Raw genomic sequence first — 15,113 nt, forward strand, 5'->3', positions numbered from 1 at the left:
GCTCTATAAAAACTGCAAGGCTTTAGATTATCAATGGGATCCATTAAGTTATTCTACTTTCATTGGTGCGTGAACCAAAATGCATGGCTCTATTTGTGCTAAATTACATAGTTAAAAAGTTATTGCATTTACCCTTTCTAAAAATAGAATTTGAATATACAAGAGTTAACAATATCATATGGAAAGTGTCTATTTCAGAGTAAGAGACACATATCTTTATGAAGACTCTGTGTAGTTTTTCTCTGAGATTAAATAAAAGAATTTAGTGTGTCAGTCTAGCATTCATTTTCTGTAAAAGTTGAAACAAAAGCTTATGACAGAACACACCTGTATTTAAGTATGGTAAAACGTGAAGAAAATACAGTGAAGATATTAAACTTGGCCTGATTTGGGGAGACATTGTCATAGACACCTTTATCTCATGAATAATCTTACCCTTTTATAAAGGCTGGAATTTTTCTATGTGAAGTTTTTCAGGATGTGATGCAGCATTTGGGGGTCTAGTAGTCCTGACTGACAAGAGTGACATGACAAATCTCTGCCCTTACAGTACTGATTGAATCAGGATTTAATCTTAATTTAACCACCATGAAGTGGATTGGCTTATCGTTTAGCCAGAAACACAGTGTATGCAATATGTGTTGGAGGAAGAGTGATGTGCAAGCTGGAGCTGACAAAGACCAGAGGGAGAAAGAGGAGAATTGAGGACTGTTCTCAATCACGAATTCTCTATAGAAAGATGCCTCAGAGCTCAACCGTGGGACAAGGCACCTTGGATCAGGAGAGGCATTTGCTATTTTTGAAGGAAAACATATATCAAGTGCAGTATTTACATGATTCTCTTCTCAGTTTCAAGTGGAGGACTCTTGAAACATCTATGTTGTCTCTATAAGTTATTAGGAAGTAAATCAGTTAATATACCAGCTTGATGGTGAAGGGGACCTTCCAGAAGTTTTGTTCAGCACCATAACTTCAGAAAATAGCACCAGGAGCTAGAAGGTGATCTCCATAGGCTGAACCTACTCCATGTGCTGGTGTGACTGTAATTTCTACCACATTTATTCTGTAACCGAATGGACACCTACCTTGATTAGTCAAAAATGTTTTGGGAATATAAAAGTGTTGGGTTATCACTACAGACACTGCTTTTATATGCATTCCTTGGCTGATGCTATCATCTCTCCCTGTAGGAGCCAGTAGTTTAAAATCAATCTCATTGCTTTAATTCCCTTACCAGGTAGAAGCAAGGAGCTGGGAGCTAGAGATAGTGTAGGGAAACCTTAGTGAAGGGCTATGAAGTACTGGCTCTGAATTCCCCATGGGCACAAACCCTGTTGACAATTCTGTTATGGGTACCTGCCGTTAGCATTTGCATTCTCTCTAGCTGATCAGAACACAAAGTGTAGCTCTCCTTTCTAGTATTCAAATTCATCTTGAGCTTTGAGAAGACAATCTTCAGCAGTTGGATACCTATAATCCAGGCAGCTTTACTGGCTTTCTTACTCTCTTCTGTTATTCCATTCTCAAAAATATACGGCTTGAGCATTGTACTCAGAAATCTTGGTTAAGGATTATCTAACAGTACCTGAACATATCATAAATGAGCTAGACATTTAAGAAGTATAAATGCTTCCCTCTTACTGAAACCAACAGAATAAACTGATATTTATCATCCCTTCACCTGACCACAAGTTTGGGTCTATGTGATGCAAATTTGCTACGTGCTCTGAAGAGTTCTATACGTGCCTGTCTTGGTGCCAAACGTAATCTTGAAAGTAAGGTACATTGTCCCAGGTATTTAGAATTAATAATTGATAGCCCTTCCATGCATTTTTTTATTCATACTTCGCAACTGAGAGAGAAGAAAGTTTGTTTTCTCTTTTGCAACTAGGCTGCTCAGTTTTGAAATAGCTATTTCAAATTATGAAAATGTTCTTACGGTGCCTGGTAAACTGAGACAAAAATAAACAGATTGAAACCACAAAGAAATTAAATACTCATTTATGGGAAAAGGGTAAATACCAGTATTTTCCCCATTGTTATGTCTGAAAATAATATGTACTCAAGGGACTGACATTGTGATTTTTGGCTGACCAAAAAAATGGAAGATATGTTCCCTTAGGTTAAACACGCTTGTAAAAACAGTACTTGTCAACAGATTATGTTATGAAGAGGCTTCATTAATGTAACATTTTGCATTTTAAAATTACTTACCATCATGTTTTAAGTTTAGAACTTAACATTGCTTACAGTCAGGGATATGTACCTAATTTTTAATGTGTAAGGACTATAACCCTTTCTCATCTGCCTATTACAACTTACTCATAAGGTACGTGCTACCTGGAGAGCAGCAGGGGCTAATGAAGAGTCATTATGTGTGACATACTTCTTACAACAGGATTTTCTGCAGGCCTTTGAGTGTACAGAAGCTTTGTAAGAAGCTTTAAAATAAAACAGGTTTTTAACAAGATGACTGCTGAAGGGCTACTCTGATGCAAAACTGTTATAGGCTGCCTATGCTGGTCTAAGACAAAGATCAGTAATGTCAGTCAGGCTCTGAAAGCAAAAGGTAGAAACCTCAGTGGGAAAGGAGTAGACAGAGAAACTTGCAGGCTCAATAGCCACATGTAAAACAAATAATAGTATTAAATCTAGCCTAATCAGTTTGCAAGAAAGTCTTTCTGAGATGGCATACAGCAGGGGTACTGTAGAGTGGCAGGAATGGATAATTTGCTTTGGAAAAAATCAGAGGTGTAAAATTTTGAAAAAATTAAGAAGAAAGTTTTGCTTTCTGGGACTGAAATTGTGCCAGACCTGTTCTTGCAGAAGTGTTGAAAACTTCTGTGTGTGTTCTCAGGAGGAGGAGTCTAGTTTAGTAGTTCAGAAGTTCAACTTCTGCAGAAGAGAGTTGGAGCAAAAATCAGTGACCTCGGCTAGAAATTTAGAAGTTCCTGATTTTAGGGAAGGAAAAACATGTAGACGTGGCACTACAGGGCATGGTTTAGGAGACACGGTAGTGTTGGGTTGACAGTTGGACTTGATGATCCTAGAGGTCTTTTCCAACCTTAATGATTCTATGAAAGTGTAAAATTCTTCAGCATACACACTGCAGCCATACTCTCTGCTATGCTGATTATCCAGTTTGCATGTCTTATGCAGAGGGCACTAGGAACATTGGTGAAAGAGCCCACTGCGCTATCTCGATCCTTAGAAAAAGTGTTTGCATTGATGACAGCTCTGGTTTTGGTTTGGGAGTTGCTGTAATCTTTCAAAGTAGCAAGAGTGTGATGGTGTGTTCATTCTGACCTGAGACAGGTGTAACACAACCTCACTTTGTTCTGAATTTGTCCCCATGTGGAAATAGGCACACAATGCTATCAGATAAGTTTTTAAAGAAAAAAACAAAGAGGAATGCTTACGTGGACAGAGTCAGCTGGTTCCTTGGCCTCTTGAGGTCACACTGAAATGCCCCGAGATTTATTATTAATAGCATGAGTCATAGAGAATGCAATTGTGAGACTTCAGTATAAAGTTGTCTTAGGTCTTCAAACATTTTGTTAGGGAAGTTTCAGATGCTAGGTGGCTGTCTGGGTCTTATCTGTCATAATTCACGTGAATTTTCCTTACTGCTTTCATTTCAGTTACATTCTGCCACGTACCTCTGTGTGCTGCATGCATGACGCCTATTTTGGCTTTAAGACCAGAAGGTGCCAGGCTGTATGTGAATGGCTGTATTTTTGGTGACTTCTAAATTTTATTCTAGCTCTACTAACCATGTGGACCTTGTATGGCGTTTGGGTGAATATCTGCCAAAACCAAATTTTGTTAGCTGTTCTTACAAAGGCAGGAAAGGAAATTAGTTTGCAATGTTGTGCTTCCATTCAGGACAAAGAGATACCTTCCTTTAGTGGCAAGAAAGCAGCAAGCACTCCTGGCAGGAGAGCAAAGAAAAGCCTATTAAGATAGCAGGGTTATGTTTCCTTCAGCAAACCGAGTATTGTTCAGGCAAACAGTATGACACAGCTATTAATATCTTTGGTATTTTTTTTTAAGAAAGACTATGTTTGTGAGGCAGATCAAACACTGTATCAGCCCTTGCTTAGAACGACATAGAACTAATTTCTAGCCTTACCATTCAAAAGCGAGGAAAAATCTTGCTTGCAAAAAAGACTATGGGGAAATATTTCCTTTAGCTTATCCTCCTCCTACGCCTTCCCACAAGGTGGATGTGGCACATTTACTAGACCAGTTCCCTACAGTTGAATCAGGCATTTATTTCAGTGGGAGCTGCTGAAAGCCGACTGTTTTGAAAGCGAGACTAAGGTGGGGTTTTTTTGATTGATTGATGCTGATCTGAAGATGTGTACTTTCCTATTTGTAAGAAGTATTAATTTTTCTGGCAGGCTGCATTATCTCCCAAAATGTTTCTTTTACTTAGCTGACTAATCATAATTCTGTAAAAAAAATATATATATACACACATATTTATTAATTTAAGAGAATTAACTGACTTTTTTCAATATGGTTATGGGTTAAACTTATAATGTGTATTTCACCTCTTACAGTTTATCTTGCCTCTTGTATAAGCATATCAGAAACATTTACTGTCACTTAATTACTGTCAACAAAGTGAGTTGCTTTTGGCTTAACATCTTGTATGTTAAATCAATGAAGTAAGCAATCCCAGAGTGCAGACCTGTAATGTTATCCAAGAGTTCAATAATATTGTTCCATACAGCTTTATAATGTAAAGGCATCTAGGGATTTATTTGTGCTTTGTGGTATTGCCAATTATTTTATATACAAATGCTTTTATCCCTGTGAAGTACTTTTTCCAATCTTTTAAAAAACATTTTGTCTAAATGAATGTACTTGCTAGTGGACTCATCCTACCCTGTCTGAAAGAAAATTTTAAGTTTTCTGGGTGAGTGCTGTGCTGCATTGTTGACAACTATGACCACCATTTATGCTTTTTTAAGAGCTACGATACAAAAACCGGCTTAATATAATTTAGCATTACTTCAGTTCTCATTAGTTTGCACACACACACAACCTCTTCCACTCCTCTATATGTTCTGGGTTTGGCTGCCAAGAAATGAAGGAAAACCATCACCCGTACAAATTGAAGAAACCTCAAATAACGATAACTACTGTATTGCACTCACCACTTGCATACGTAGAGAAAAAGTGGTCAGTGTGCAATCTTGTAATTTGTTACATTCCACAAAAATACATTTAAAATTTACATGACGGGGGAGGCTTCCGTAGCACACAGCAGAGCTTTTCCAATAATAAATTTTCCTATATCCTTTAGGCAAGAAACGATGGATGATTGGTCAGTTGCTGTGAGTCTTACTGCATTGTTATTTATAAGTGATTTAGAGTAATATAAAGCGGAAAAAAATTCCTTTCCAAATTTGTTTGCCTTTCCTCTGCAGAAATATTAAACAAATCTATAGAAGAGATATTTTGTTCTTCTTTCTTTGAATTTTTCCTGCCTATTGATCTGTTTACAATATTTCTTTTGGAAGTTTGTGTGCTGCTTTCCTCGGTTGTTCAATAATCTGTTTCTCCCAGGTTAACATTTTGGTCAAATCCTCAACAACTCTGGAAATGGAAATAACTTCATTGGTTTCAGTAAAGCTATGGCAATTGACACACATTAGGATTTCATTCTGCTCTTTAAAGAGGAATAAAAGCACAAGAAAAAGTAGAGTACTTCAAACTATATCCTGTCTGTTTACTTCAGGGTCCAGCAAATTCCAGTAAAAGTACTGCTGTAAGAGAGGGTCATAGATTGTAATTTTCCTTTTTTAAAAAAGCTCTGAAAATACTGCCTTACTTTACTATTTTGAGAACTGCGTTTGCTATTTTTAGTCTTCTGTGTATTATGGCTGTGTTACAGACCTCTGTTAGCATATATTATTCACATCTCTGAGCTGAGTATTTTGCTAAGACTGAGATATTTTTTGTCCAGCAGTTGCTCTTGTGACAACTATTTTATGGTCTCAGGATTTCCAACTTCTATGCATCTGTATTACATCCTTTATATTTTCTGCTGTATAAGTTTCTTCTGTGTTTGACACTGTTTTAGAGGTTAACATCCTGCCCCTAAATGCAGGATATTATTTTACCCCTAATTGTATTTTTGTTCCCTGTTGGATATTTGTTGCTTGGCATAAAAATATCACAAATAATATTTACAGGGAGTGCCTAATGGCATATATAGATCAGGACACATTTTGCTAAACAAACCTCACTGCTGACTAGTTCTGGCTCTTTTTTTATGTGTTTTATTAATGTCCTTTACATTTTTGATCTCCTGTGATTCAACTGCTTACTAATCCAGGCGAGTATACTCTGAAAGGCCTCTTCACTAATTATTGCATATTGCATCCTGAGGGGGGGGTCATTTGGGATAAATGATCAAAGCTAACCATCTGTGCCCTACAAATGAGTTTTTTGCTGTGTACTTCCTTTTTACTTTACTGAGTACACCCTTAACTCATTAATTTTGCCACTACCAAAACTTGGGTCTTCTCTGCTTATCAATCACAGTGTTTGTCAAGTATACCTAGCATTAGTGTCATATATGCTTGCATCAGGAAAACATTAAGTTGATGTTTCATAATTTAATAGCTGATTGATTACTTGAAAAGACTGACATTACATGGAAGGATGTGAAAAGAAAGAAGCATGTATTAGCTTTCTTTTCTGGCTGGATTTTGCCAGCTGGGAAAAAACACTTAAGAGAGATCCTGAATTGGCAGGCAAGGGGTAAGTCTAACCTATGGAGTAAGCAATGTGTTTGATGTCCTGGTCTCTCAGTCATGTAAACAGGGACATTGCACCCCTATTTCAAGCAGAGCTATTAATGGAAGAGGCCTGTGGTCATGGAGAATGCATTGTTCTGAGTCTGTGACTGACAAGTTAGTGAAAGCAGATGGACTAAAAGGGACGTTTTTAATTTATAATATTCATACTTATATTCAACTAGTAACATTTATCCCTAAATACTGCACTGCTACTGTGACTGTAAGGTTCTTTGGAAAGGTATAAAATCATTCTTTGCACCAAGGACAAACCTCCTCTCAGGCCTATAGCCAAGTATAGGACACATCTTCATGAGGCAATGATACGAGCCGCAGGACTCAAGCATGTTTTGCAAAAAAAGGTCAAAGGAAATATTTAACTTCTTACATTTCAAATTGTGATGTTTAAGGTATTGAGTGGAATAACAATGACTTTGTGACCTTTTGCCAGAATTTTCAAACAGGCATTGCAAACTTTACTTTTTGGCATAAATGCCAGTTAGCAGGACCATATAGAAGAAGGAAGTCCTACTGTGTGACTGTCAAAAGCATATCAACAAGTATTTAAGCAAACCAAGAACACATAAATGCATAAGTGATTAAACTGAAAGAGTTTTCTGCTATACTGAGTACTGAGAAAACTCTTTTGAAGGTCAACACGACTCACATACAAGCAGAATAAGCTAGGTAGAACAGTACTCCACAGGAGAGTTGCCACTATACAATAAAAACAAGGAAAGCTGTGGTTCCTGGGCAGGGGGAGAAGCTGGGGGTGGTTGTGGTGAAAGGGAAGTAACCAGATAGGAATAATATTTAAAGAATGCCCAATTTCAAAATGGCAGCTGCAAAAACGCTTTAACAGGCCTAACTAACTAAATACAAAACTTCTGAGGAAGAACTTTATCTTTGTGGAATAAAAGCTTGAAGTTATAACAACCTAAGTCATGTTGTGGCTCTCATTCAGACAAGCATTCAAGCATGTGATTCAGTTAAACACTGAGTAATTCCACTGACTTCCTTTCTGGATCAGTAAGTACAAACTAGACAGAAACATGGAAAGCTCGCTCTTTGCCTTCAGACCTTGAGGAGGAGAGCTCCTGGTAACACCTAGCAGAGCTTGAGGGCTGATTTCCTAGGCTTCTATGCAAAGATGGGTAGGAAGGGAGAAGAAGAACTAAAATGGCTGTGGAATCATAATGGATTCAGGCACCATGATAGCAAAGAAGCAACTTTTTAAGGGTTGCTGCATCAAATGGTGTTCAGAACAGAACTTACCAGGGTTGTAAAATATGTTCCTTCAATAGATGGGAATAGCCTACGTAGAAATTGGGAAAGAATTTAAGGTCTTGGTACTGGATCACACCATAGAAAGAAATTACTTTCTGTTGATACTGGAACACAAATGAACTTTCTCTCAAGGTGTGTTTAGCGAGCTGCACCTAGAGGTAGCATCTGTTACAGGGTTTCTCATCGTCTCAGAGTACGTTAATGTGGTTCTCTGATTTTATCTCTGAATTCTATCCCATCAGAATAAATACATTCTGACTCTAATTCATATTCAGGGTTTTGTTTGTTTGTTTGTTTCCCTTTGGTTGTTCCCTTTAAACTGTCTAGAGCAACTTAGGAATGAAAGAGCTGAGAGATCCTTCAATGAATCTTCTCCCTTGACTTGTGGTGTTTTCCAGCTTTTACTTCATATCAAGGTGCTAAGAACACGTCTTTCCTCTAAAACTTACTCATGATCCATGAAAATTTGATTTCAAAATTACTTATTTAAGGGCTCAATACTGAAACATCTATCTAGTTCAGAAGTATTGCTTTCTTTGTGGGCTCCATTCCTTTTTTAGGCACTTCCATTAGTTTATGAAATCTTACCTGTCCATCGCTTCTGACCTGAAAAATTATCTTTTAAAAACAAGAAAAAAAAAAGCTTCTTTTAACAAGACTAGGATACAAATGGGAAAACTATCTGATTTTCTTCCCAATCTTATAGATTCTGACATTTAAAATGCTCTCTATGCTTCTGAGCATAAAGAAGGAGCTCAAATATTATGCACAATACACAACCTTAAATAGATGCAGCAGTCTAGTTGTGCAGCTACTTGATGATTTGCCCCCTTGAAAGGGATTGCCCTAGCACAAGAAGACAGATTAATTAGTGGAGCCAACAAACAGAACAGCAGAACAAGAACCATAGGATGAGATTTTGTTGGGTGAAGAGGCAGAGTTCTCTAAAGGAGGCTATAATTATTGTGGCAAAAGAGACACTGAAGGAGAAGAATTGCAGAAACAATACAAATGAATGGGTGTAGAACTCAGCACTGCACGATGCAGACAGTACTTGAATATGGATCTGAAAAAAACACTATGCCTGAGATGTTGCTCAATAAAATGTCCAAGGACCAGAGACAGCTGGAGGTGATGGCACAATTTCAGAGGGAAATTTGCAATAGTAGCAGAGAAAAGAAGAGTCTACAGCCCTTTGTTGCACAAGAAGTAAAAGAGAAAGAGTTGAGGGGACACATCTGTAGAACAAGGCAGAAGTAGAGACTGACTAAAACAGGATAAATAATGTGCAAGAGCAGGTATATTGCACTGGAGAATGAAGATGAGAAATGGGCAGAAACAAAACATTATGTGGCAACAAATATGGGAAGAGCAAAACACATCATACACACAAAATAGAGAGGGAAACCAAGAAGCCAAAGATGAACAAAAATGGAATACAAGGTGTCACAAGAGAGAACAGTCTGAGGAGGATGATTTGCTTACAGGAGTAAGGAATGGAAGGACTAGTGATGTTTTTCAGCACTGTTGCAACTAGCCAGAAAGCCCAGAGGCAAAAGGAGAAAGGACTGATCAAGAGAAAAGCTGTGTGCTAGAGGACAAGAAGTTAGGGATAAATTGAGAGCAACTGAAGATTAAGCAGGTTAGACTTCCTTGTTTTTGTGGGTTTTTTTGTTGTTTGGTTGTGGTTTTTTTTGGGGGGGGGGAAGGTTTTTTGCAAATAGTAAGAGACTTTTCAGACATTTCAGGATTCTGAAAGAAATAGACTTAAAGTTCTGGCAGGGAAACATATTATTGAAGGATGAGCCATCAGTGTGATACAGTCACGAAGAAAACACTGGCACTAGCCATTTCCCTGATCCCCATGGAAGGTGAAAATATTAGCACCAGTTTCTAAATCCTTTGTGAGATCTCAGTATGTTGTATAATTCTAGTCACTTGTTTTCAAGAAAAATGAAGCAGATAAGGACTGCTAGGAGGATCATGGAAACTCAGGCAAATGTCTGCAAGAGATTGCAGCGTATGATTGTAGTGGGTTTGCCCTGGCTGGCAGCTAAGCCACCCAGTTACATGCTCACTCCCCACCCCAGCCAGACAGGAGGGAGAACTGGAAGGGTAAAAATGAGAAAAAAATCAGGGATTAAGACAAAGACAGTTTAATAAGTAATGCTGAGTATGATGCTATATAGTATGATGTATCTCTTTGCTCAGTTTGGGTCAGCTGTCCCAGCCATGTCATCTCTCAACCTCTTGTGCACCCCCAGCCTACTCGCTGGGGGTGGTAGGGGGCAGCAGAATGAGGAAAAGAGAAGGCCTTGCAAGTTTTGTTCAGCAATAGCTAAAACATTGGTGAATTATCAACACTGATTTGGTCACAAATCTAAAACATAGCATCATACCAGCTACTATAAAGAAAATTAACTCCATCCTGACCAGACCTAGTAAAATGGTCTAGCAAAATGCAGGCTGAGAGAAGACTGAGGTCTACGTAATTATCCAAGAGGGATCCCAACGAAGGAAAGAGCTGTTTTAGACTGAAGCACAGCATTGACAGTGTATGCACACATAAACAAGAAGCGGTCAAGGACTGGTGGGTTCAGGATCTAAATTCTCTAAGAATAAAAATACCGTTCAAAATAAGCAAAAAAAAAAAAAAAAAAAGTGGACCTTTGCGAATAAAACCAACTTGCACAGGAACTAAAATTTCCTAGTTATAAATACCACATCTCAAGGATTCACTGAGAAATTTATAAGCAAATCTTAATAAAGAAATTTAGATATATGGTATATAGGCAGATACATGTAATTTCAGCTTTCAGTACTTTTCTTCACATGTAACTTAAATACTGTAAAGAGCTATGAATATTTTCTTTTGACTTAGATTACAGTTTTTGTGACAGCCAAACCAGGAAAATCAGCAACTGTTTCTGCCTTGTTAAAGAAAAGTTTTGTCATTTGATTATACTTTTGTTTCTTTAAAGAGAAAACAGTACTACTGTGGCTTGGTTTTTGCTCAGTGGTAACCACTCTCGAAGTGCTTAATTTTAACTTCATTGTAAAAAAACAGCATTCCTTTTCCAAACAGATTATCGCATATATCATAACACTCAACTGCATTTTTGAATAACATATATTCACTTACAAAGGCTTTAATCCTTAACCTAGAATTGTAAGTTATCTGGACACAAACTACAGAAAAAAATCTATATGTATTTAAATATGATCTGCTCCCTTGTCCAAAGTTCAATCTCCCATAAAACAAGAGTAAGTGTCAGAGACATAATGAAGACAGAGAGGAATTGGTTAATGATTAAACAGAGTAAGAAATGAAAAACTGACACTAGCCAAAGGAAATTTTTAAATTACAATGTGTGTTCAAGGCAGGAGAATAGTTTGCCAAAGCATGTGAGTGAGCTAACATTCCTTGTCTTGTTGAATAATAGTTTGGATGCTATAATTAAAAAATTCAAGTAGAAAATGGCCCTGAACTGGTGAAAGGAACGTGTTAGGTGATCTACTGGACGTTAAGAATCTCTTTCTCTATAAACAAATGGAATACATTTTAAAGCATGCATGTAGTACATATTTTATATATTTTACAATCAGTACAAGCTCTCTATTACTTCTAAACCTTAAGCTTTTATTTTAAATTAGCAATGATTGTTTCATTATAGTAAAATAGTTACCTATTATATTTAAGAAAACCAAAGATGAAGACAATTCATTAATCACTAAGAACACAGTGTTCCATTGTCATCACAGTGAACAATTATTAAAAAAAGGAAACAAATGACAAACTCATGAAAACCCCAGCCCATTATTCATAAGGTACTGTAATGTATTATTTTCCTCACCTTGAACACTTTGTACTACAGCATAGATTTGACAATGGTTTTGGACTAGAACTCCTTCTAAAAATCAGCTTTTTAAGGCCCCATAATACTAATTATGAAACACAAAGCTGGTAAGTGCTGATGACCCAACATAAGCCTTTAATATTTTCGTTTGTAGCCACCTCATCTCATTTGATAAAAACCGGCTTGTAAAATTATCAAAATATTTACCTACTGTAAAATGATTCTAATAAATTTTCAGTAATTTTGTTAAAACAGGTTTTAAAAAATTTAAACACAGGATTAAAACCTGTTTTGTTCAGCTGCATCCAACAAATCAGATTTTAAATTTCTTTAAATGTACTTTGAGTTTCCCTGTCAGGCTACTTTTGAAATTCAATTAAATTTAAAAAATGGCCAAAAACCAAAAAAGGGTATTTTTTAAGGATTGGCAAGTCAAATCAAAACAGTTAGTATGCAGATTCTAAAAAACCCAAAACCATCACCATGACAAATTTCAGACCAAACTATTAAATGTGGAAAGGTTACAGCCTTTCTGTCACATAACAAAATTACTTAGCTCTTTTGATCATAGCCAAGCAGTTAATATTTCTTTCCCATTACATTCTTGTATGTTTGGAAAATATTTATTTATATATACTTAATATTTTTGTTTTAATACTCACATGGTTTTGATTTCCATTTGTTGTGGAAACAGGAATAGGTTCATCCTTGTTTTTATACACGCTTTGGGTAACAATAGCATGGCACGTTCCACACTGAAATAGTTCAGAAGATAGATATTACTTGCTCTGGCCTTATTTTAATTTAGATTACCTATTTATCATTCATTTACATAGTACTTATTTAACGGGTTTTGGACACAAACAGGTGATAAAAGGGTCTGGCACTGCTTTCCATTATTAGATATGAAATTTATGTAGTGATTAGGTTACTCTACTATTTAGGCTATATCTTTGGGTTTTGGAAACAAAACAATTGCAATGCATTTAAAACATTTTCTATTTAAAAGAGCAAAAAATATTCGTTATAAATACTCTTCAGAAGTCCCCTGTGACGCATGTAAGTATTACTCTCCTGATTTTGCCAGTAGGTGCTTTAATAAAAGTTACATGGCTTTCAGCAAGTTAGCTGCAAACCTGACAATGCATGGATTGATTTTCATAGTTTTACCTCTGCACCGTGCTAGCTCTTGTTTTATGATGTTCTTTGGCCCCTATTTAAATATTCACTTGCAAGTTAATGCATAAATAAAATACTGCTAAAGAAACAGCATTTGAGTCAGTTAATATGAAAGTGTTGCACATATGAGAAATAAACCCTTGATCAAAACCACAGTTGCAGATAATTAACCTAGCTCTGTGAAGGAAGTGTATCAGCTTAAATGTTCCAGACTTTGGAACAAAGGTTCCCAGGCTGTGCACAGTGAAACGGTTGCTGATGGTCAATGCACAGCTCTCAATTCTTCCTTATTTCCAATTGCTAGACTCCACTGACAAAATTCTCAAACGCATCACTTCCCACTATTAGATGTACATAGACTATGTAAAAAAGTATAAACATATACTATATCTATATATTATATTTAGGTTCTATACACAAAACTATAGCATTTGATGTATTCAATGCAGAGTTTCATATATTTGCAACCACAATACTGTAGGTAATGTTACAGTTGTGGGTAATTCCTAGAATTTGGGTGGCAAAAGGTAGCCAGAGGAAAGATCTCCAGGATGGAAAACAAAACAGAAGTTCTTTAATATTGTCCCTGCATTAAATTGCAGTCTGCAGTATGGACAGATAAATAAGTGTATCTTCAGCACCTGATTTTCCACCAACTGTTTTGTAAAGTGATTATATATTTCTGTAAGGTACAAACCAGTTGGTCTTTCACCTACACTCAACAGGTAGTTTTGTCTTGATTGGATGTCATATCATATTGGTTACGTAAGTCAGTACTAAAGCAAAATTCTGTGAAATCAGATTGTGACAAGGTATCATCTCGATTGTGTCTTTCAGAAAACACACCTGAAAAGTATTTGTCTGCAATATCAGCTGTATCTTCTTCTGAACAGCCTTTTAAAGAATGAGATGGGACTAATCATCTTCTTCCTATGGTAACTACAAAATCAGTGTTAATTAGATAGTAAATACAAATTACTTACTTTTAATATTACAGCTGTTAACTTGCCTCCAGTGAGTTTAGGGAGTGGAATCTCTCCTGCCATGATATGCAATCCCCCATTGTTTCACAGGCCACAGTCTCTTACTTTATTCTGTCTTTGACTAGGCTCAGTCTGGTCAAGACTGCATCTTGGCCCTAATTTCTGTGATAACCCTCAAGTTGGAATTGTTGCATTTAAAGACCTCCATCAATTGCCATATGTTTTTGCAATGAAAAAACGACCACATGAACATTTCTAAATACGTATGCTGAATCATGTATATAAGACACCTCCTTCCATTCTCACTCCAGTTTTCTGTCTTAGAAAACTGGCCTGGCTTCTAGGGCCTATATGTGCCACTTGCACCCCTTCAGTCAAATCTCTTTGTTAAGGTCTGATATTTCTTCTCTCTCTCTCCCTCTGGCAAAAACACGGTAAGTGTCCTCTGATTCTTGTTATAAACCCCCCCTTTTTTTCCTTGCCCAAAAATCCTGTAATTTTTTAGCCTTTGGTTAAGTCTTACATGTTTAAAAACTGCTTGTTTTAAACCAACTTCCCAAAACAACTGGTCTGTCTTTCCCTACATTGATGTATATTATTTATAGTACAGCATTACTGAAAGGCATCCAAATTAAGGATTCAAGTGGGGACATATTAAAACTGCAATTTACATTCCAAAAATCTTCCAAGGGGAAGGAAATTTTCCTTCCACCCTTTAGTGGTTCACTTTTAGCAAAATCTTATGCATAGCAGAAGGAAGCTTTCCTGCACACAAAAAAAGTACATCTAAAATGGCAAATATTTGTACAGGGATTAAGGCAGAAATTCCATGTGGGGGAATTTTCAGTATAAGAGACTTTGAAATTTGTGATTTTTTTGTACACTTTGAAAAAATTGTAGGTATTTTACATTAAGTAGTTGAACCTTTGTCTTGCATTGTGTTCTATAAAACTGGCCTTCTTAAAAAACACATTGACTGTTTATACAATGTGAGA

General features: G+C 36.6%; 1 protein-coding gene and 1 long non-coding RNA gene across 2 annotated transcripts in view; one reads left to right on the top strand and one right to left on the bottom strand.

The window, feature by feature from the left end:
- The window catches only part of IL15 (interleukin 15), a 28,156-nt gene that overhangs the window by 9,648 nt on the left and 3,395 nt on the right, over nucleotides 1–15,113 (top strand). Inside the window, exon 2 of the mRNA XM_009505816.2 lies at nucleotides 13,973–14,070. Within this exon, the coding sequence (XP_009504111.2) occupies nucleotides 13,973–14,070 (98 nt within the window). The remainder of the gene's footprint in view (nucleotides 1–13,972; nucleotides 14,071–15,113) is intronic.
- On the bottom strand, nucleotides 448–14,059 carry LOC135313147 (uncharacterized). Its single transcript, XR_010372743.1, has 4 exons — nucleotides 13,982–14,059; nucleotides 12,619–12,711; nucleotides 3,420–3,460; nucleotides 448–509 (listed from the first exon to the last, which is right to left on the bottom strand). It is a non-coding gene; the product is annotated as an uncharacterized LOC135313147 (long non-coding RNA).

Source organism: Phalacrocorax carbo, chromosome 4 (assembly GCF_963921805.1).
Source record: "Phalacrocorax carbo chromosome 4, bPhaCar2.1, whole genome shotgun sequence".
Lineage (NCBI taxonomy): Eukaryota > Metazoa > Chordata > Aves > Suliformes > Phalacrocoracidae > Phalacrocorax > Phalacrocorax carbo.